The following is a 22,533-nucleotide window of genomic DNA, read 5'->3' as shown; positions in this document are numbered from 1 at the left end:
TTGTATTTCTATTTTCTCTATAAATTATTAGGCTGTTAATCCCAGCAATATTGAGGATAGGATAGAAAAAAATAATCTTAGAGACCATCTATTCCAGCCACTAAATATTCTTCTTTCAGTCTATCAACCACGTTCACTACTTCTATGGTTTTGTCGTAGGAAGTGATAATTTCCGGTTTCGCACTATCACCAGAGGTTGGATCAATTCTATTATCATTATGCAATGAACTAATCATGAGAACGTTTTTTTAATTTTTTTTTGTATTTGAAACCAACAGTTTATTTTCATTAAAACGGAACATAATACTGGGCTTGGATCTTCTTTTCATGTTCAGAAAGATAGGTGCAATTTCCTTTTTATTTTTCCTGAGCGTTCCAGCTAGAGTAAGGCGATGCCAGTAAATCGTCTGCCAATGGAATCGAAGTGAAATAATTATCAGCTGTTAGAATTCTGCGGTGTTTAGTATGTCACAAAATAGACGTTTCACGACACTAAAGGCCAATTCCAGTTTAAATATCTAAATTGCTGGTATAAAAAGTTTGCGCGTCACACAATGCATACACTTTTATGGCATACTTTGCTGACTTACTAGCAATATACATCCTGAATTTACAACGGCCTCTGAAGGATCTCAACATTCCATCAAGAGTCACATTTTTACTAACCTTATAATTGATTACAGTTCGAAAAATGTCAGGAGCCGAGCTTCTCTCAAATTTAATTTAATCATTTATTTTATCAGCCATATATAAATACCAATGACTATCTTTAGTTTTATAATATCAGTCTCTTTCTCTAAAGAACCTATTCTGAATAGTTTATATTAATATTTGTATATCTTTCAATACTATTAAACATTTCGTCGCTCACGAAGAGAAAATACAATCTAAATCCTCTTTGGCTTCTTTGGCAACTGATGTTTATCCTAGTCTTCCAATAAGATAAGACTCCTAGACCCTAGACCTAGTTTATAGATCTTTCGCCATATAATAGTCTTTTTCCAGGTTGATTAGAGGAGCTCTCATCTTCCGTTGATAACTGCTCAGTATCAGTGTGACGTGTTCACTCTGCTTGTCACGCTCTAAAAACTTCGATATATTCGGAATTATCACGTCAAAATTTGTTGGTTTCGTCTATCCATATGTAAAAATATTGTTATATTTATATGTGCACTGCATAATAAACTCATTGTTGACCAATATTTAACAATAAAATAACGATAAAGACTTCAAATTAGGTATTATACTATTTTGAAAATAAAAGTAACTAAAAAATAATACTTACGTTGTAAGTCGATGAGTAAAATGCCGCACGACGTGACCGGGCTAAGCAAACCACCCCCACTGAGCGATGTGGCAAACGGAGACCATAGATAAAGAAATCAATAAATGGCGGGAATTTGAAATTCATTGGATGGCAAACAAGGACTGTTCGGCGAATGACCTATTAAGAGTGTGAGAGCTCGTCGTGGTGGAGAAGTTCGACCACACATGGTGGCTCGAGATGATGCTTCATAACCAAAACCAAAAGTCGGAGCGAGTTGATCGGCACACTGCTGTTGGTTCAATCCACGTCAAAATTCATAGAAAATCATCGATCGAAAATGTTTGCGCTTGGTAGTTATTTTCTGTTTTTAATACTCTATCAGAATGTTAATTCATAGAACGGCATCGATAAAATCGCAACTGTCAGTTGCTATCACATTGATATGTAATACGATTAGTATAACTGATTGGCTAGTGTATTTTGTGTTACAGTTCAAGCAAGGAATTTCCTAAATTGTGTTTGATAACTTTGTTGTTAGTGTTTCATTTTCGATATTACTTATTTCCAATTTTAGTATTATGGCGTTTTAAGATTCCGACACTCATAGCTAACGTTCTTATTTTGAAAAAGCTTCAAAACATCTCACCATCCTTTTTAAATACGCTGTCGAATTGTCCTTATACGCACCAAAAAGAAAATTAATTATACATAATACAATTTTTGTTACTAGATCACAACTTTGTCAAATTATGGGAACAGATTTCACAGAGCATGATATGGTGACTATTTCAAGAGCCTTTTCGGCAGTTTGTCATAAAGATAGATATGACAGAGATAAAGTCAGGTAATTCTGTTAACCATTAGTCATATAGTAGTTTTGAAATTGTTATTTTATTTAGAGCTATGACTTTGACGGAGCTGAAGCGGTTTTTGTGGGACGACTTGGATAGACTTAAGGAATACTTGATCCAAGCTGACTCCAATAGATTGGGAAAGCTGAGCAAAAAAGATTGCCGCACAGTATTAAAAGCATGTAGACTTCCGTTGGATAACATTTTAATTGACAAAATTTTGTCAGTGTAAGGATTTCATATATACATATATATATGTATATATATATATATATATATATATATATATATATATATATATATATATATATATATATAAATGCTTCGAAATGCTCTTGATCTTAGGTCTCTACTTTTTTAAAATTAGGTTTCTTAATATTTTTTGAAAGATTCGTCTTTATCAAAATATTTTGATCAAGTTAAGTCGAAACGTCAATTTTTTATCAATCTTTCAGAAAGTATTTTTGGTTTTTTCAAATGCAAATATTGTATTATCATTTTGAAAAATATATTAATAAAAAAATGGGGTAAAATTGAATATAGAGAAATACCTTAAAACGAATTCATAAAAGCTATAGAACTCACACTTACAACAACATACTTCAAATATGAAAATGCAATATACAAACATACAAACAAATTGATGGATACTTGAATTATTTAGCTCTTTTTTATCATTTATATATATTTAATATTTGAGATGTAAGAATTAAGGAAAAATTATTTTCTCTTATTAGAGCAAAGTTCTAGTTTGATGTTATCCTTATTTTGATATTCATGATGAAGGTGATCTCTTGATCAATATAAATACGCAAATTGTCAGTGTCAATGTCATATTTTGATAAAGACTTAAAGAAACGACGAAACGTCAATTTTTATCTATCTTTTAAAAATTATCGAAAAAAAACTAATTTTAAAACAGAAGCCCTGATCGTGGAATAGCCAACGAGTGAACATCGTTAACTGCTACTCCGACAACTTTTTACGTTTTTAACGTTTTCACATTGATATAATCAATAGTTCTTTGTGATAATACAGTGTTAATAATAATCAACATGTGATCATTAACAATCAATTAGTGTCAGTTGGACAATCAAAATTTCCAGTAGCGTAGCATTACAATCATCAAGTAACTGATATATTCCTTTTATATTATCCAAAGTCCTACCGGGACGTCTGTCGCATCAATAAAATTATTGTGAACTGGTTTTGGCAACCAGGACCATTCACAAAAATGAACTCCAATAACAACCAAAACCAAATGTCTTCATCACAACCTATCACAACTAACCGCACAAAATCCTATGTTGCTGCAGCCCTAACTAAACCTCTTCCTCCTACTTTTCCAAATAGGGATCAAGCCATTATTTTTCACGCTACTCCCAACACCGTTCTCTTTGAGTATCTAAAGCTGTAGGAGATATTGTTACCCCCAACCTTCTCAGTACCCACCAGAGCATTTCCATTAACTCCACAACTATCCCTCTCCGAAGACTTATTACACCGGCAAAACGTATTCTCATATCTCCCACAATTCCTCACTCCATAATTGAAAAAGCTCTGAAAGATATTGGACTACAGTCAACTTCCCCTGTTTCGTTTGTAAAATGCAGCGCACTAGGTAATGAATATGCTCACATTATGAGTTTCCGCAGAGTTTCTTACGCTATCCCTGACAACGAAAACAAACTTCTCTGTACAAACATCTCTCCTAATTAATTATGATAATACTCAATACAGAATATTTGTATCATCTGATAAGCTTGAATGTTTCTTATGCAAACAAGCAGGACATACTGCCGACTCCTGCACCAATGATCTTACTTCCTTAACTCAAGATGACCTTCCACCTCTCGCCAACTCTATGTCAAAGTCTACGGTAAATATTTTCCCCGATAGTGCTCCAAGACAACTCCACATTACCAAATGCTCTGAAAAAAACCGAGATAACACAATTATCAACCCCTTTAACTCATGGACAAAAAAGAGCCATATTAACTGATTGCAATGTTGATACCCCTCTCCTACTCACACCGGAAATCACACCTGAATCAACAATGAATCAAATGCTTCCCCCTCCACTTATTAATCCTAATATCTCTTCTAAACATCTAAAAAAAATCCAAAACAATCTCAGATCTTTATAAATTAATACCCAGCACTCTAAAGGCAATACACGCTATTAACGAAAAAAATCCCTCAGATCTCACTCTTACAGAAACCCAGTTCACAGCTTTCTTAGAAAATACACATGGAAATATAGACCCTCTCAAGGAAGCTCTAGTATTCAAACTCCCAAAGGTTACTAAATGACTTATCGCTTTTTTATTCCAAAACGAAGGAAATCAAAAAAAGGAAAAATATTCAACTACAAATAAATCCTGAGGACTCTGATAAAATATAAGCGTTTCCTCCGAATATCAAACTGACGAAGAATACAATACGCCACAATCCGAATACCTGCAAAAATCCTCACAGCCACCCTTATCACCTCTAAGTCAAGAGCCAGCTTCAAATTAATTCAATGGAACTGAGATGGATTCATTCCTCGATTAGAAAGAATCCAGCAACTAGTTGTTGATGAACAGCCTGAAATAATATGGCTTCAAGACACCAACACCAAAATATCCAAGCTCCCCAAATTAAAAAACTTTGAAGGGTACTACTTTATGGCGGCACATCAATCTATTTTCGTCGCACCTCCCATTCACAACAGATCTTGAAGCTATTGCCATAACCACTTGGTGCCCTAATAAACTCACTATCTGTAGCATATATATTCCACCTAACCACCCACTTAAAGATACAGAGCTATTAAACCTTATCTACCAACTTCCCACCCCATATATTCTAGTAGGTGATTTCAATGCCCACAACACCATGTGGGGATCCAGCTATACATTTGGTAAAGGTAAAACTATTGAAAGGGTAATTAATTGCACAGGTTCCTGTCTATTGAATACACGCTCCAGTACACATTTCAATTTTTCATCCGGTACTTTCTCCTCAATAGATCTGAGCTTCAGTGACCCTAAATCAGCTACTCTACTAACTTGGCAAATTGCCGATTACCTTCACGACAGCAATCACTATCCTATCTTCTTATCATCCAATAAACCAAATATTCAACAAAGTTCAACCAGGACCTACTGGCGCCGCCTAAACAGTGCTGACTGGACCAGTTACACAACTGAAACAGATATCACTTTATCCACCCTCTCACTCTCCGACAATACAGACAATAACTTGTCGTTAACTACAAGCGCCTTACTTTCAGCTGTCAATACGCACATTGGCAAAAATGTTATTTCACACAAACGAAAAACAGGTCCCTGGTGGAATACCTCATGTCAAATTACTGTAGATGAACAAAAGTTGGCACTTAAAAATTACCGAATAAACAAGAGCCAAGACAATCTTTTAAAACTTAAAAAAGCCAGAGCCTAGACTCGATATACCATAATACAAAATAAAAAATCTTCTTGGAGAAACTATGTGTCCTCAATCAACCAAAATACTAATCCCACTGTTCTATGGAAAAAAATTAGACAAAATCAAGGAAACAATAACAGTCACAAAATAGCTAATCTTATCTCTAACAACACTGTAATTAGTGACAATCAAAAAATTGGTGATACTCTAGCCAGAAATTTTTTTGAGAAATTCAGAAGCAAAATCAACCCCAACCTACACTAACCATTGATTGCCACACCTCCTATATCCTCTACTATAACAACTCAAGACATCACTTATCTAAACTCTCTTTATACATAATATAATTTCTAAAGAGCAGTCAGGCTTCCGAAGAAATCGCTCAGTCCATGACAACCAAGTACTTCTCCAAAGTCATATTTCCGATGCATTGAACAAGAAACAAGAATGTATTGCCGCTGTTTTTGACATTGAAGGTGCCTTTTATAGCATTAGCAGACACTCCATACTGAACAAACTTACTCTTCATAATATCGATGGCAACATATTTCAGTTTATCCAGAATTTCCTATCATCGAGATCGTACAGAGACTCAAATGCCATTTCTCATCATCTTACATTCAATCAGATGCGATAAATGATTTATCCTCCAATCTCCCTTCACCCATTAGACACGTGCTATATGCAGATGAACTAACCACCTAGGTGTGTCTTTATCCTACACAAAATCTAAAATCATCAAATTTAGCCGTAGTCCCTCCCCATCTCCTCATATAATGATTAACAACATATGTATCCCTCTAGTTGACCACTGCAAAACACTCGGTATTACATATGACTCACGATTTACATGGAAACAACATTTACTAGAATTAAAAAGTGAGTGCAGTAAGAGGCTCAACATAATCAAAACCCTCTCACATTTTCATTGGGGTGCCTACGAAAGTTCCCTCCTTAAAATATATAGATTACTTATACGCTCCAAACTTGATTATGGTCGCTTCATATATATGTCAGCTTCCAAAACATACCTTGGCATCTTAAACCCAATACATAATACAGCTCTACGTCTCTGCCTAGGAGCCTTTCGATCCAGACTTGTTGAAAACCTCTATTGTGAAGCCAATGAACCTCCCCTTTGGTTAAGACGACAACAGCTACTTCTGTCTTACGCAGCCTCCGTATCCTCGAACCCCCATAATCCTGTATTCCCCGTTTTTACATCACCGACATCCATATCACACAACGAACATCCATTATTATTTATTAAACCCATATCATTAGCGCTTGCTCAGCTGCATAATGACATTAATTTACTGCAAACAACTCCTCTCCCACTACCCCAGATTCCTCCTTGGGTCATTACCATTCAGCTCAACACATCACTTACACGATACGACAAACACATTTCACCAAGGGAACTCATAATGAGAGCTTTTAATAACATCATACTAACAAATAAATTCGATGTAGTTCTATAAACTGATGCCACCAAAAAAGAAACAGGAGTAGGCTGCTCTGTTACAACGTCCCATTCTCATATTAATTCCTCCCTTATCCCTCCTTTATGCAGCAATCCTGAACAAATTAACAGCCTACTACAATTCCTCAAAGATGTGCAGCTTTACAAAAAAATTTAATCATATATATATATATATATATATATATATATATATATATATATATATATATATATATATATATATATATATATATATATATATATATATATATATATATATATATATATATATATGTTCCCAAATTAACTTTTTAGGATAAAAAAGGATACCGACTGTCAGTTGTTTTATGATGATTTGTTGCAATTCCTAGACAGGAATTATTGCCCTATGTCTGATGTACCTCCAACAAATGTAAAGGTGCGTGGGTGAAGTAATATTAATTTTTTTCAAGTCGCTCAAGAATGACAATAACTTAGGCATGAAAATATTCTAATTTAAGTATGAGAGCATTTTTCGGTGCAGAATATCCATATTTGGGACCAATTTTTGAGAAGTTTAAACCTAAAATGTCACTGTAAGGCACAGGTACCGTTTTATCAGATTTTATAGATGGAGTTTCTGGCAAACTTTACGTTGGTCAGGGGATCAAATTGCTCACATTTTTAGGATATTATAAATACACTGGTCAGCAAAAAATTGAGGTCACTTCTGAAATTGCGAATAATTTTAACGTCAATTTTGATAAGGATTAGTAGGCGTTAAAGTGAATTTTTCCGAGACTTGACAGCTATCATTAGCTGTCATTTGATTTATTGGAGTACGACTTTGATGAAAAATGTGCCTTTGCGCTAATTGAACATTCACATTTACCTTGCCTGTTTTCCAATTTATTATTGATTCTTTGTTTAAAACCTAACAATTGCAAAGTGTAGTGATTTAACATAATGACTTTAGATCCGATTGTTGTGGCAAGAATTGTTGTGCTGTTACAAGATGGTCGGGAGCAACGTGAAACTGCAAGAATTGTTGCTGCTAGTCTTTGTGGTGTGTAAAGGGTGTACCAGCGCTTTCTGGAGACTGGCCTGATCACTAGAAGATCAGGGTCTGGGCAAAAAAGAGATGACCGTTTTTTGGTGTCCACAAGTTTGCGGAATAGGACAGCTACTGCGGTTTCACTGCAAAATCAGTTAAAAGAAGTGAGAAATGTTAACGTTAGTGAATGGACCGTTAGAAGAAGACTTCATGCTGCTGGACTGTCATGCAGAAGAATGGCTACAAGTCCCCCGTTGCATTGCTAGCATCGGACTGCAAGATTGACATTTGCCAGAGATCACGTTCGTTGGAATGATGATGACTGGAGTTGGGTATTGTTCTCAGATGTGTCGCGTTTTTGCCTCACCTGGGTCAGATGGACGTCGACGAGTGTGAGGAAGACCTGGGGAAAGATATGTTGAAGTTTCCATTAACTAGCGTCTTCGATTTGGCGGTGGGTCAGTTATGGTTTGGGCGGAAATTACTGCACAAGCTCATACAGAATTGGTCTTCATAGAAAATGGCTCCCTAACCTATCACAGGTACATTTCGAAGGTGATAGAAGACCATGTTATGCCTTTCATGGTGACTATGGGAGAACGTGGTATTTTTATGCAAGATAATGCGAGACTACATACAGCCAGAATTGTCAGGGAGTATCTGGATGAGGTAGAAATTAGGCGATTTGACTTGCCAGTCCGCAGCCCAGAAATGAATCCCATAGAACATGTCTGGGACGAGTTGAGATGACTGATCCGCAGGCACACACCACCACCAAGAACTGCCCAGAAGCTGAGAAAATTGCTGTTGCAGGAATGGGATAACATCGACCGGAATGTGGTCCGCAACTTAATTCAAAATATGCCGTGCCAACTTTAAGCAGTCATCAATGCAAGAGGAGGGAATACACGCTATTAGTGTCTAGTTTTTTTATTTTGTTCGTTTCGTATTTTCCCTAACAACAAAATGTTAAATTTCGCCCAAAGTTAATTTGTTTCTTTTTTAGAATAAATTTAAATCCGAGAAAAAAAATGCATTTTTATTTAGTATAGAGTATCACAGCTTACAAAAGCACATGCAATGATGTACAGTTTGCGAATACTATCTCAAAACGTATTTAAAAAATTGAACATGAGAGAACATAAAAATTTCAAGGTGCCCTCAATTTTTTGCTCGCCAGTGTTTCAGCATTGAGGGATAGATATCTTAAATAATACATTCATGTCAATATGTGAGTTGAGCGAGGGTATGGGGCAAATTTATACTTAGAATCTCTAACTCATGGCCATAAATAACGCACCACCCTTTATTTCAATATCAAAACCTAAAATGTTAATCTTTGGATTTCTTCTTATTTCTATCACAAAAAAATAAATTATCTTAAATATAAGCGATAAAATGTAGCAAAATTTCTTATCAGCAAATAACTGTTTTTGTGGTTGTTTAAAATTTTCATTTCATATCATTTCATTTCATTTCATTTCATTTCATTTCATTTTAATGTTTCTTTCATTCTATTGTTGTACCAACTTGTGGACAGCAGTAATTTAAGTCAATCAAAGTGTGTTAAAGTCGAGACTAGTAAAACAAAAAATTAGGCAGTTAAGTGAACGCGAAGCTGAAAGAATAGCCGAGTTAGTCGGACAGGGACAAAGTTATTGTGAAGTAGCAAATATGTTTGGCGTACACCACACAACCATTGGCAGATTGATGCGAAGATTTTGAGAGACCGGTTCACATTCTAGGAGGCTTGGACAATGACGTCCTTTAGTTTTAACTCCTCGATATGACCGTTTTTTGCAATTAAATCCATTAAGAAATCGGTCAATGACAAGTGTCGAGCACATCAGCCTTTTACGAGAAGTCCGAAATGTAAATATCTCTGATAGATCAATGACACCTCAGAATGCTGGTCTACACGGCAGAAGAGCTCTCCAGGCACCTTTGCTAACCAGGCAACATCGTGTTGCAAGGCAACATTTAGATTGGAATTTAGAAAATTGGTGCAAAGTTTTATTTACTGATGAGACAAGAATCAGTCTAAGAGGTCTAGATATCAAATTCGAAGACAGCGAGGAGATTTGCGCAGTTTGTATCATTCCCAGGGAGCCGTTACAAAGAGGCTCTATCATGTTTAGGGAGGAATTTGTTTTGATGCCCGCACAGAATTAGTGTCTCTTACTAAACCCACCCTTAACGCAGCAAGATACATAACTGACATTCTTGAAAATCACGTCGTTCCGTTTAGGTCATTTATTGGTGATTATTTTCGTTTAATGCATGAAAATGCTAGACCACACGTTGCGGCAGATGTTCTTAATTACCTAATCGCTGTAGGAATTCATACCCTGGACTGGCCACCAAGAAGTCTAGATATTCCTATCGAGCATGTCTGGGACATTTTAAAACGCCGCATTCGTCGTCGAAATCCATCTCAAAACTTAAATGAGCTTAAGCAAGCGACATTAGAGGAATGGGAGAGCATACCTCAAGAAGTGATACAGCACCTAATTGCAAGCATGTTATCAACAATGGCTTTGAGTTTCTAATGATGATTAACCATGATAATTAGGAAATAAAAAAACTTTTCTACAAAAATAATGAAAGATTAATAATATTTTCGAAAAATAAAATCGACAAAATGAGGCGTTTAATCACGTGACATTAAACACCAATCAGAGTGACGTCACACCTCGCGAAACGCTATATTGTAGCTGTCATTTCCGTATAAAGTGACCAAGTTATTCCGAGTTATCAGCAATTATTGTTAAATTAATAAAGTTCGTTTTAAATTCAATCTTGAAAGACAGATATAATTTGCCATGGAATCAGGATTTAACAAAACAAACTGCAGTAATTTGCCCAAAATTGACGCAGATATGCTTGACAAATTTTTTGCATTGAACACCTACTTTTGTTCATTGAAAGTTCGCAGTCTTATTTTCTTAGCAGTTACCAGTCAGAGAGTCGCATTTATCCATTTACCTGTGGAATGAAAATTCTTAACTGATTTTGAGGTTAGCGAATACAAAATTTCAATAACTTTAACTTAATCAAGTCACAACATTCTATATGTTATTAGATTTAGTACATTTATAAATAGATACATCAAGTTTTGTTTGATACTTACATCAAAATGATCTTCACAGAAATAATTTGTGGAATTAGTTGATAAAGTATGAGCATCTTGTCTCCTTGCCATTTTTAACCACTTTCTTCGTATTTCTTTATTGTTTGAATAATTTGTCTGGCATTTTTAACATTGTACTTTCACATTGGGACACTATACAGTATTTATAATACTAGGAACTCATTATTTATTAAAAAACATGTCATAAACAAACAGCTGTTTCGCGAGGTGTGAAATATTTTCAGAGATCGGGGAGGTGCGTTATTTTTGACTACGAATGTATTAATATATAAAAGAAAATATTAATACATAAAGGAAAATATTAAAATATAAAAGAAAATATTAATGAGATTCGGGAAACTTAATCGTCGTTGTCACAGTTGTCATTTACACCTACGAAAGTAAGACCAGTCCCTGACGCACATTTTGTATGGACCCATTCGTTGGAAACTCGCCACCGGTTCCATCTTTCTCCTGGTAATATATACAGAATAGGCTTTGTAACAAAACAGACAGAAATAATCATTAGCGTTGCTTTCCTCACTTGACTGGAGTACTTATTTATTTTACTGTATTCTTTACTTTTTTATCATTTTTTTCTTTGGCTTTTTAACTTTCTTAGCAGTTTCATTTTGTTCCTCTTCTAATGCGTTCTTTTCGTGATGTCTGTTAAAACAGCAGCATTCCGATTGCTTCTGTTAGTATTGGTTGCTTTTCTATGGCCTGCTCGAACAATTTCTGGAGAAAATGAATGCATTATACCGGCCAGCTCTTGCTTGCACCAGGATTGGGTTCATCTTAGCCGATTGAGTTAAATCGAGTGGCATTAGGTTCAGTTTGAACATTATAGTTCGTTATGGACGATCTTTTTCCAGTTCGAAAGTTTGTTGCTTTAGACGGACGGTAACAAATGACGACGAAAACTCATTTTGAATAAAAATGTTTGCATTATACGGGAGGATACTAGTCTTTCGGAAATCGTCAATAATATTTATATTTGAGCAATAAATTCTTTTGCGGCAGCATTCACGCTGTTTCCATTATCGTTAACGGCATTTAGGTAGAGTGAAAGCATCTTAAAAGCATATATTGCTTTAGTTCCAAGTCATCAGGTTAATTGAGCAATGATTGCTCAATAAAACAGAAGTGAAGTTATGAGAAACCGGTTAAAATTATAACCAAAATATTTATCATATCAAAAGTACTAAGAATTTATGGAAGTTTAACACTTACCTGAATAAAATCGGATAACATTTAGCTATAATACACGAAATATTCCACTTTATAATTATTTTACTTTTTGGCCACAAAATAAACAATGCGCGCTTGTACTTCATTCGAACAAATAGTCGCTTTTGGCGTACACTAAGGCGAAACACTAAATTATTGGACATTGAAGTTTTAAGGCCGTACGAAAAAAAGTTAAAAGTGAATCCCTATTATTTTTTAACAAGGAATCGATTTCTGTATTCAAATTTCAATTTTTATGTTCAGTCGCACAGAACTCTATTTTTTTGTAAATTTTTCGTAAATATAGCGATTATACAGTTTTAATCCCAAGAGGCAAAGTATTGCATAACCTAATCTTCTCTAAATATTGAATTTATTTTTGTTTTTCAGTACGAACTATGGTGGGGTTCAGAACCAGAACCCGAAGCAGGTAAAATGATTGACTGGTGTGCATTTACCAAATATTTAGATTTGGAAGATACATTTAAAGAAGTACTGAAGGATACATCAATTGACAGTACACTGACAGGAACTGATGAACAAAATAATAATCAGTAGAATGATTGCCGAAGTATTATATATAATTTTGTAATTTTATACAGCATATATACATGAAAATAAACATTTACAATTTTATTCATCCCCGCATTTCTATTTTTCGCACGCCTTCATTGGATCTGAGTCAGCAGTTCCTTCCATATCTGGTTTTTTCTTTTTGGCCATTCCTGATACCAGTAGTCTCAGTTTAGCAATAGCTTTTCCAGGAACTAGTCTCTAATGTAACAAAGATATAATTAATTTCTTAATCAAATATTCAATTCTTATCATAAGACAACTCGATATTTCTTGGTGTCACATTATATCAAATCAACGTAAAAACAGAATGGTATGTAAAAATAGCTTAAGCCTCAATTTATATTATCATATCTAACAAGATCAGTAATCATTAGTTCCTAATTATCATATCCTGAATTTAGATAGGAGGGTTACCACTTAAGTTTTGAGATAGACAAAAACAAATATTCATAAATAGATATGGCTTGATTGATTTCCAAAATATTATCCATTAATATTCCATTCCATGCCGCCAAAACATGTAATTTGAACGCATCTACCGCTTCTTCAGGTGAAGAAAACGTTTACCTCGCAATTTATTTTTAATCTGCGGGAATAAAAAAAAATAATTGGGTGCCAAAGAAGATGACTCATCAAATTCGATGTTTTGACTGATCAAAAACGTTTTTGTGCCCAAATATGCCTTAATTGATGTAGGTACAGCATCGATATTTTCTGACTTAACAGCCAATTTTTGACGAATGAAAACCAGTGAAATACGGAGTCTTAAGATGATGCTTCATCACCAAAGGTCGAAGCGAGTTGATCGACACACTACTGTTGGTTTAATCCACGTCGAAAGTAATCATCAAATAAGAAACAAAACAGATGCTGCTCATTAAAATATAGAACAATTTACCATATGTAAAAGAACTTTCTGGACAACTATCAAATTATTTTGATGAAAAAGATATTGGAATAAGTCATAAAAGACATAATACATTATCTAAATATCACCGAAAAACGGTAGTCCCCCGTGATGCATGTCCTTTAAGTCAGAATTTTCCGAATTTATTTCTTCGTCATACCAAAATTCACACCTAATTTTCCAATTACCAATTACCAGAGTATTTCCATAAAAACTTCGCCTATACCTATAACTCCTTTGGCTATAAATCTTCAGAAGGAAAAAAACAAAGTTGTAGCAGTCAGTTTTCGCCATCTATTGAGGTAGTTAATAACCTGTATCTTTTGCACATATCGCGACTCGTTACCATAACATACCGTTCAACATCTAGCTACCGTTCAAGTAATTAACAATCGCAACATTATAACTGAAGCTGTAAACTTAATAACTTGAGGTTTTCACGTAAAAAATATTTTCAATGTAAATAAAAATCATCACTAGCGCTACAGTCTTACAGGGAGCCTCAACTTTCTCTAACCTCTAACGCCATCCTTTCCAGCTTCTTGTCCTTTGCTGCACCAATATTTGTAGCATCTCTGAAGATGCCTCGACTCTCCATCTTCAATTTGGTCTTCCTCTGCCTCTACTGCCCGTTGGTACCGCCTTAAAACTCTTTTTTGTAGGCACGCTGTTGTCAATGCGTGCTACAAGTCTGGCAATCTAAGCCTAAAAATTTTGATTGTTGTTATTATGTCTCTGTTTCCTAATCATCTGTATAAGTTGTAGAGCTCAAAGTTATATCTACATCTCAAGACCTTATTTTTTTGACGGTCTCGTAGATTTTTCTCAGTATATTTCTCACAAAGGTCGATAGTAACATCTCATCCGTTTTTGATAGGGTCCAGGTTTTCGAGCCCTAGATTAAAACTGATACAATTAACGTCTTATAGATTTTAATCTTTATACTTCTTAAGACGCTTCTTTATCTCTTTACTAACGTCATTACTTTGTCTCATTTGCATTGATTTGTGGTTATAGAGAAAATATTAAATATAGTGAAAATGGCATATAAGTGAAATTGTACTATTGGCCAAGAGAAAAGAAGCATCGGTCTACCACTCTCTATCTACCTTTACTCATCAGTCAATTCCAAACTTGTTATTTTCTTCTTTTGCCATTCCTAACACTCGAAACTTCGACGTCATTTCGATCCACTCAGAATAGAAAGAATAGAGATTGGTATACCGATGTTCTATCTCTCTGTCCGCAAACCGTTCGGGCCCACAAGCTCCCATACCTCGCTCTCTCTATTTTTACTATTTTCTCTATGTTTGTAGTTCCATATTCTTTGCGGCTTTATCAAAATCTCAAAAAGTTTCTTTTGATTTTCTTAGGGTTCTAGAGGTCACATCTGTGTCGTCTGCGTAGGCATGCACCTGCAATTATTTATTTAAGATGGTACCTTAGTTTGGTAGGTGTATTTCATTTATGGCTTGGTAGAGTTTCGGTCTTAGAATACTATACCATCTTAAAATCGATGAAAATTTGGTGGAAGGTGTCGATGTTGTAGTATGAAAATCTGTCGATCGACCAGGTCGGAATCCGCATTGGTATTGTCTGATTCTGGTTTCCGTATGCGAGATGTCAGGAAGTGTGCCAAAATGTTATAGGCAGTATTTAGTATTGTGTTTGATCAGTAATTACTACACTCTAATTAATTACCTTTTGAATATATAAAAGAGCTGTAATCTTTATTAATTTTCTAGAAAACGAAACAGGTCAATATTTTGCTGATTTACTGATACGTTTTAATATCAGAAAAACAGGATACAGGAACAAAATAGGAAATGGTCGATCTGAAGAAATAGTTGGACCTTATGGTCTCGAAGAAAGGAATGAAAGAGGTGATCTGTCAAGAAGAAAATATGAAAATCACAAATACATGGTTTCGGCTTCACCCTCACCGCCTTTATACTTGGAAGTCCCCTGCAGACTAACCGCACAATGCAATTCGAAATCAAATAGAATTCATTCTCATCAACCGAAGATTCAGCTCGACCATCGAGAGAACCAGCACATATCCAGGGGCACATGTACCTTCTGATCACATACTATTAATGGCCGTCATGAAAATTTCTTCATCGAGTCAAAGAAAGCCAAGCACACAGCGACGGGTGGTACTAGAAAAATTAAGGGATACAGCTATAAAACCAGAAATATCTAATGAGATAATCAACAAATACTGAAGAAGATCTAACAGAATATTGGCAAAAAATAATGGACAGTGTAACAAGCTCAATGCAAAATAAATTATGTTATAAAATAAATAGCAAAAAGCAAAAATGGATGACTGTTGACTATTGATGGATGAACGACGAAAATATAAGGACGAAACAAATGGCAAAGACATTCAAAGACTTATATGATCCGAGATTAGAATAGCAAAAATCGAGTGGCTTAAACAAGAATGCTCGGTAATAGAACAAATGCAAAATCAACTAACGAAGAAGACTGCCGGTACATACATAAAAATGATACCAACGATAGATCCCAGTCGACACCATTACCTCTCTAACTGGTCCACCGATCACTAAAGGTGAGATTGAAAAAGCTATACGTAATTCAAAAAATAGCAAAGCGGCTGGTCCGGATGAAATTCCTTCAGGAACACTCAAACCCCTCAATGAGAGAGGCATTACAGCACTGCATAACGTATTTAACATCATATATGAGACAGGTCACTACCTACCCCAGGCAATGATTAAACTCTACTTTTATCCCCTTGCCTAAGAAGACAAATGCAATAAGATGCGAAGACCATAGATTTATTAGCCTGGTGAGCCATACCCTAAAAGTATTTCTTAAAATCATACACCAAAGAATATTCCGAAAATGTGAAAGAGACATAAGCGACTTACAATTTTGGTTTAGGCAAGGGTTGGGCAAAAGAGTGGCAATAGTTGCAACACAAGTGCTTGTCCAGAGCTGCTATGACCAGATAAAGTACGTTTGCTTCTGTTTCATAGAATATGAAAAAGCATTCGATCGCGTACAGCACCGCAAACTAATGCAGCTCCTCAAAAGGCTTGATATAGATTAGAAAGACATCCGATGCATTGAAAACCTATACTGTAACCAAACTGCGCAAATAAAATTAGACAACACAATACGTCCAACAACATACAAATCAAAAGGGGGGTGCGACAAGTATGCGCGCTGTCTCCACTCTTAATAAATTCATATTCCGAAGCAATTTTCCAAGAGACACTAGAGGATATAGAAATGGGAATCAAAATCGGCTGCGAAATATCAAGCAGTTGACGGGACTGCACGATATACAATGCTTAATACACACCGCAAGAAATAGAGAAACGATGGAAAATGTTATCACGAACATGCATTAGTGGTTATGTATTGAAAGAAGAAAAAGAAGTTTCATATAAAACAATCAATTATATAAGCATTTAAGAAGGGGATTGGAACATTCGGTATTACACCCAGTTGTGTATACCTCGGTATCTAAAGGTTTGGTCTGTAATCACTAATTGAAATAGGTTTATTCAATTTATTCAATTATACACAAAGATTAAGTAGTCCATTTTGATACTTGGTATGTTGTAAAGTCATGGCATCTTTAATCGTTGTTATAAAAAAGCCTCATGAAATATGTTGTTAGGAGCATTGTAAAGTAGTTTTAATGCTTTGGGCTGGACGGGCTATATTATATGCGTATTTGAATCGCTTGCGGCAACCGAAGGCTTCAATATATTATGAATATTGTATTAAGTTGTAATCTTTTTATCCATATTAGTATAGGTAATAGGCGATTGAACCCGAAATTAAATTAGGCGCTTCTGATTTTATAGAATCACAAAGATTTTCGGTTACTGAATAAGCCCAGCAACTCTTAACAAAATTATAGGCACGGGATTTTGAAATTTTTTAACTTGAAGCTTAAAAAATTTTGAAACGTGAATAGCTCGCAAACTCAAAGACGATTTCGTGCCTAATGCTAAAAACTGTGCAGCTGATTATCATGAAGATATGTCAGCGTAATTATTTGTAAAGTGGTTTAATGAAGAGCTTTTATCTAACATTCCACCAGAATCAATAATCGTTATGGACAACGCATCCTATCACTCGCGGCAACTCTTCGAGATACCAAACAGTAATAGTAACAGAGCTCAAATTAGCATTTATGGTTGTGGAACTCGCAAAGAAACTTCAAGCCGCATACCCTTAAGAGTTTCGTTTGGGGGATTTGAAAAGACTGTGTTGAAGCTGTTATCAAAGTAGACGATGAGTATGTGGTATCACCCTCTTCATAATTCAATCAAATCAATCAAATCTAGTTGAAACGATTCTGGCTACCATTATTTTTATAAAGATACTTTGGAATTGAAATGTTTTTTTTTTCTTTTGTTTTATTTGCAAAGTTTCCTTTATGGTTTTGGCTTTGAAATTTCGTTTTCCAGAAAATAAAACGACTCGGGTAGGGGACATAGTTCACGTCTGATACCCTCTTTAAACCAAACTCCCTTACAATCAAATCGTCTATTTACGTTTTATAATTTAATATTCAGTTGAAGCAAGTTAATGAGGTATAATAATTATTTTTTTCTGAGTTCCAAGTAGGACTACAATTAAGTGCATCTGTCTAAATAACGACGTAGAATGCCGTCCAATTAATAATGATTCGATTGCCTTTTAACGAATACTTTCTCGCACTAGATATATATGTTTTTAAAAGTATTTATAAAAATAATAAATTCATAAAATGAGGTATCTACACCTTTGACATATCTAACAAAATTGTTTGCAAGGGTTTTTATAATCTGCAACTGATATTGGCAGAACTATAACAATCCTTGTATTAATTAAGATTATCACAAACTCTTCAAATATGATGCTTTCATAAATTTTGCTTTATGTGTCAATTTATTAAACAATATTGACTATAAACATTTATATAGAGTCCTACTCCGAACTTTGTAATAATAAATGGTAAAAATAAAATATAATAAGATTAAATACAATCTAAATGATTATGTATGAGATTGATTTGAAAATTCAGATCAATAATAAAGCAAATCTCTAAAACATGGGTATCATTACATCAGAATTACCCAAACAACTGTTGAGCAAACTGATTTTTCCACTGCTTTGCGGCGCCAGGGTTGTTTTGAGTTTGAGTTTATATTTCTTATACAAGAATATCTTAAAATGAGCGTACAAATATGCCCCTTCGTCCTTGAATTAACGACATTTAGCATATTTTTCTTAAAAAATAAAAGGACAATCTTCTCAATAATTAAAAACTCTTACCTTTGGACAGCAAACAGTGCAATTATTTATTTGGTGGCATCTAAAGACGCTGAAATAATTTTTGAGATCGTTCAATCTTTCCTCAGTAGCATGATCTCTGGAATCAGTGATCCATCTGTAGCTATTTAACAAGGCGGCTGGCCCCAAAAAATCATTAGGCTCTTTAGAATGACCATGCCACCAGTATTCAGGACAAGAAGTTGAACAGCATGCGCAAAGAATGCATTCCACAAGTCCTATCTAAAAAAGAAATTTAGATTTTGTTGATGAACGAAATACTCGTTTACTATACATGATGGTTATTCACATTACTTTTTAGAGCTTATAGTACATTCAAAAACTGTTTCAACTGAGTAATAAAGCATATACAATCTTGAGAGGGTTGAAATGAAAACATTTGTTTTTAATATCTCTCAAATGTTTTTGATAACTGGATTAATATTTTGGGAGAGGAGTTAGGATAATTTTATAATCCACCTCATCCCTTAACAACAATAATATTAGACGGTAAGAGAGGATTATAACGTAATAATTTTCAAATTATTTATTTATTTGTAGAAATTAGTTCCAAAATTGTAGTTTTCCTGCACTTTCCTACGAAAAAGCTACTTTGATAATAATTAGTACAAGGCACTTGATATATATTACTTCTTTTGTTTTTTGGTTTTTTAGATTTTAATTTAGTGAAATATTTGGATAATGTATTATGTCCTCTATGACTTATACTAATATCATATTTATTGAAATAATTCGAGAATTGTTGGAACAAAGTTGATTTTATCCCTATTTTGATATTCATGATGAAGGTGATCTATAGATCAATATAAATAAGCAAATTGTCAGTGTTAATACCATATTGTGATAAAGACTTAAAGAAAAGTAGGAACGTCAAAATTTATATTTCTTTTAAAAACTATAAAAAAAAAACTAATTTTGAAACAGAAGAGACCTAAAATCAAGAACATTTCGATGCATTAATATATCAAAGGTCTAAGAAATGAGAAATTGAAAATATATATATATATATATATATATATATATATATATATATATATATATATATATATATATATGTATATATATCCGCCCACTATTTTCGACACTGCGGTAACTCGAATTCGGTTTCTAGTTGACTGGTCTAGTTGCTGTGGGGAAAATTTTTATGGAAAATCTCTAATTTGAGTGGGCTAAGAACTCAGGCATCCATCCGTGGATTTATCCGGTGTAATGGATAACAACGTCCGAAGCATATGAAACAACGCTGACAAGACAACGAAAATTATTCACAGCATGTACAAGAACACATGAACAACTTATTGAGTAAACTTTGAAATCGATTCAAATTAATACCAGAGAAAAACTTAGGTATGTCTGTGTCAATATCGAATACCAAAAGAACAAATGTGGATTAAAATAGAAATCGAATCAGCCCTAGCTATTTTATATTTGAAAAACTCCATTGCTGACTACTTTTTAAGACACATTATCTCGTATCAAGTTTTTACACCTGACACCATGTATGATATCAGGAACCGAGGGGTTTTAAATAAAACTAACTTGATCTTATTACATCACGTGTATTTTCTACATTTCACAGAACTGCCAGGTTAGGCTCCTTTGTTACAAACAAAGGCCTCAACCCTCCATGCCTGTTGAGCCTATTAATTGTAACTTATGAATTGTTAATTGTGTCGAACATAGGTGGCGGCACAGCTATTATATTAAATAAATACACAATTGATGATCTATATAATACACATTCAGCCTTATGCTGAAGTTAATTCGTTATTCGTTGTGGGTTTTTTTTAAACGAAATCCCAAATTTTAACAACATCGCAACCCAAATAAATTTAAATTGTTCGATATGTATAAAATGTATAAAAAAAATACGAAAAAGTCTAAAAGAGACTTGATTAGATTCGAACATATCGTGGTGAGAGAAGAAAAAGTAGTATAGCATTTAAACATTCTAAAACTCTCAACATTTAATTCATTTAAAGTACGTTTTAATCAAATTGAATTAATTTGTTATTAAACTTTTAGACCATCGTGTTATGTAGTTTCCTTAAAAGTTATGCACGTTAATATGAAGCTTAAAACAAAATAATTGAAATAGGGTATTAGAATATCGTGAAAGTAAACTTCATACTTAGATTATTAATGCTATATGTGAAATGAGAAGTTGATTTTTTCAATATATTGATTTATATTTGTGAATTAATTTAGTGCATGTGTAATTAGTGTTTTCTTAGTTTCTTCCTTATTTTTCACTATAATAATTGTATACTAACATAATGAAAAAATTAGATTTTAGTTATTGAAACCATTTATCACCACAGGACAATTTGAAATTTTACATGTAAAAAATAAATGATACGGAAGATTTGAAAACATTATGACACTCTGGGAATCATTTCAACAAACAAATAGATTATTTGCTCTGCGTTATTTAGTTGATTGTGATAAATATTTATTTAACATATTATTTGTTTGAATTTCAATTTGAACATGTTTGCTTTTATCAGCAACATGTTTACATTCTTTTTATTACTATACGATATGCTATCGAATGTTCTGGCCTAGAAATAAAGTCCTAATCTATGGTTTGTTTTTGTTTATCTCAGAGCTAAGTTGGGATCTCTGGAACCGTTTATGAACATCATAATGAACACACTGTTTACACCACATATGGGCAACCACCGGCCCGCGGGCCGGATCCGGCCCCGTGTAAGATATGATCCGGCCCGCGAGACATTTTGGAAAAACCCAATTAAAAAAATATTACACTAAACTAAGTACTTATACTTAGTACTAATACATATACTTACACTAGTACATATCTTTAAAAGAAAACACTTGTTTGTGCTTTTTATCTTATCCGGCACCGGATATGATATGAATAGACTATAAAAATGTGGAGTCATCAATAGACTAATGAATCCCATAGCCTACACAAGTTTCCTTGTGTTTCCTTAGTTTACTCACGGGAGTGACGGTGAGTCGGCAAACATCAAAACCTTCGATGTTTGCCGCCTCACTCTTTGATAATCACCGCCACTCGGCTTGCTCGATCAAATTCTTTGAAGTTTGCCGCCTCACGGGCTACACATCAAAAGATTTTATTTATTGCTTCTCGATTATTCTAAACTAGTTTATTCCAGATTATTCTTTCATTTTGTCTATATAAGCGGGTGAATGGCCCGAAAGTTAGTTCAGTTCTATTTGAGCTACCGAGGTGATAACTCAGACAAGCGATATCCTAGCGAACGGCTAGAGCCGTCAACTTGCTTTGTGAGTTTGTGTGCATCTTGAGTGGTTACTAACTATAGTTTGTTATTAAG

The 22,533-nt window shown here is 34.3% G+C and overlaps 2 protein-coding genes across 4 annotated transcripts in view; one reads left to right on the top strand and one right to left on the bottom strand.

The window, feature by feature from the left end:
- The window catches only part of LOC130892713 (EF-hand domain-containing family member C2-like), a 63,994-nt gene extending 50,960 nt beyond the window's left edge, over window positions 1-13,034 (top strand). For both annotated transcript variants that reach the window (XM_057798279.1, XM_057798278.1), the window contains exons 11-14: window positions 1,998-2,111; window positions 2,167-2,346; window positions 7,328-7,430; window positions 12,796-13,034. In XM_057798279.1, coding sequence (XP_057654262.1) covers window positions 1,998-2,111; window positions 2,167-2,346; window positions 7,328-7,430; window positions 12,796-12,963 — 565 coding nt within the window. In that variant the 3' untranslated portion in view covers window positions 12,964-13,034. The remainder of the gene's footprint in view (window positions 1-1,997; window positions 2,112-2,166; window positions 2,347-7,327; window positions 7,431-12,795) is intronic.
- The window catches only part of LOC130892716 (succinate dehydrogenase [ubiquinone] iron-sulfur subunit-like), a 48,270-nt gene continuing 38,702 nt past the window's right edge, over window positions 12,966-22,533 (bottom strand). For both annotated transcript variants that reach the window (XM_057798284.1, XM_057798283.1), the window contains 2 exons: window positions 19,193-19,432; window positions 12,966-13,179 (listed from right to left, as the gene is read on the bottom strand). In XM_057798284.1, coding sequence (XP_057654267.1) covers window positions 13,057-13,179; window positions 19,193-19,432 — 363 coding nt within the window. In that variant the 3' untranslated portion in view covers window positions 12,966-13,056. The remainder of the gene's footprint in view (window positions 13,180-19,192; window positions 19,433-22,533) is intronic.

The sequence above is a fragment of the Diorhabda carinulata genome, chromosome 4 (genome assembly GCF_026250575.1).
Source record: "Diorhabda carinulata isolate Delta chromosome 4, icDioCari1.1, whole genome shotgun sequence".
NCBI lineage: Eukaryota > Metazoa > Arthropoda > Insecta > Coleoptera > Chrysomelidae > Diorhabda > Diorhabda carinulata.
Note: the sequence above shows the minus strand (reverse complement) of the source record. Positions and strands in the feature narration are given on the sequence as shown.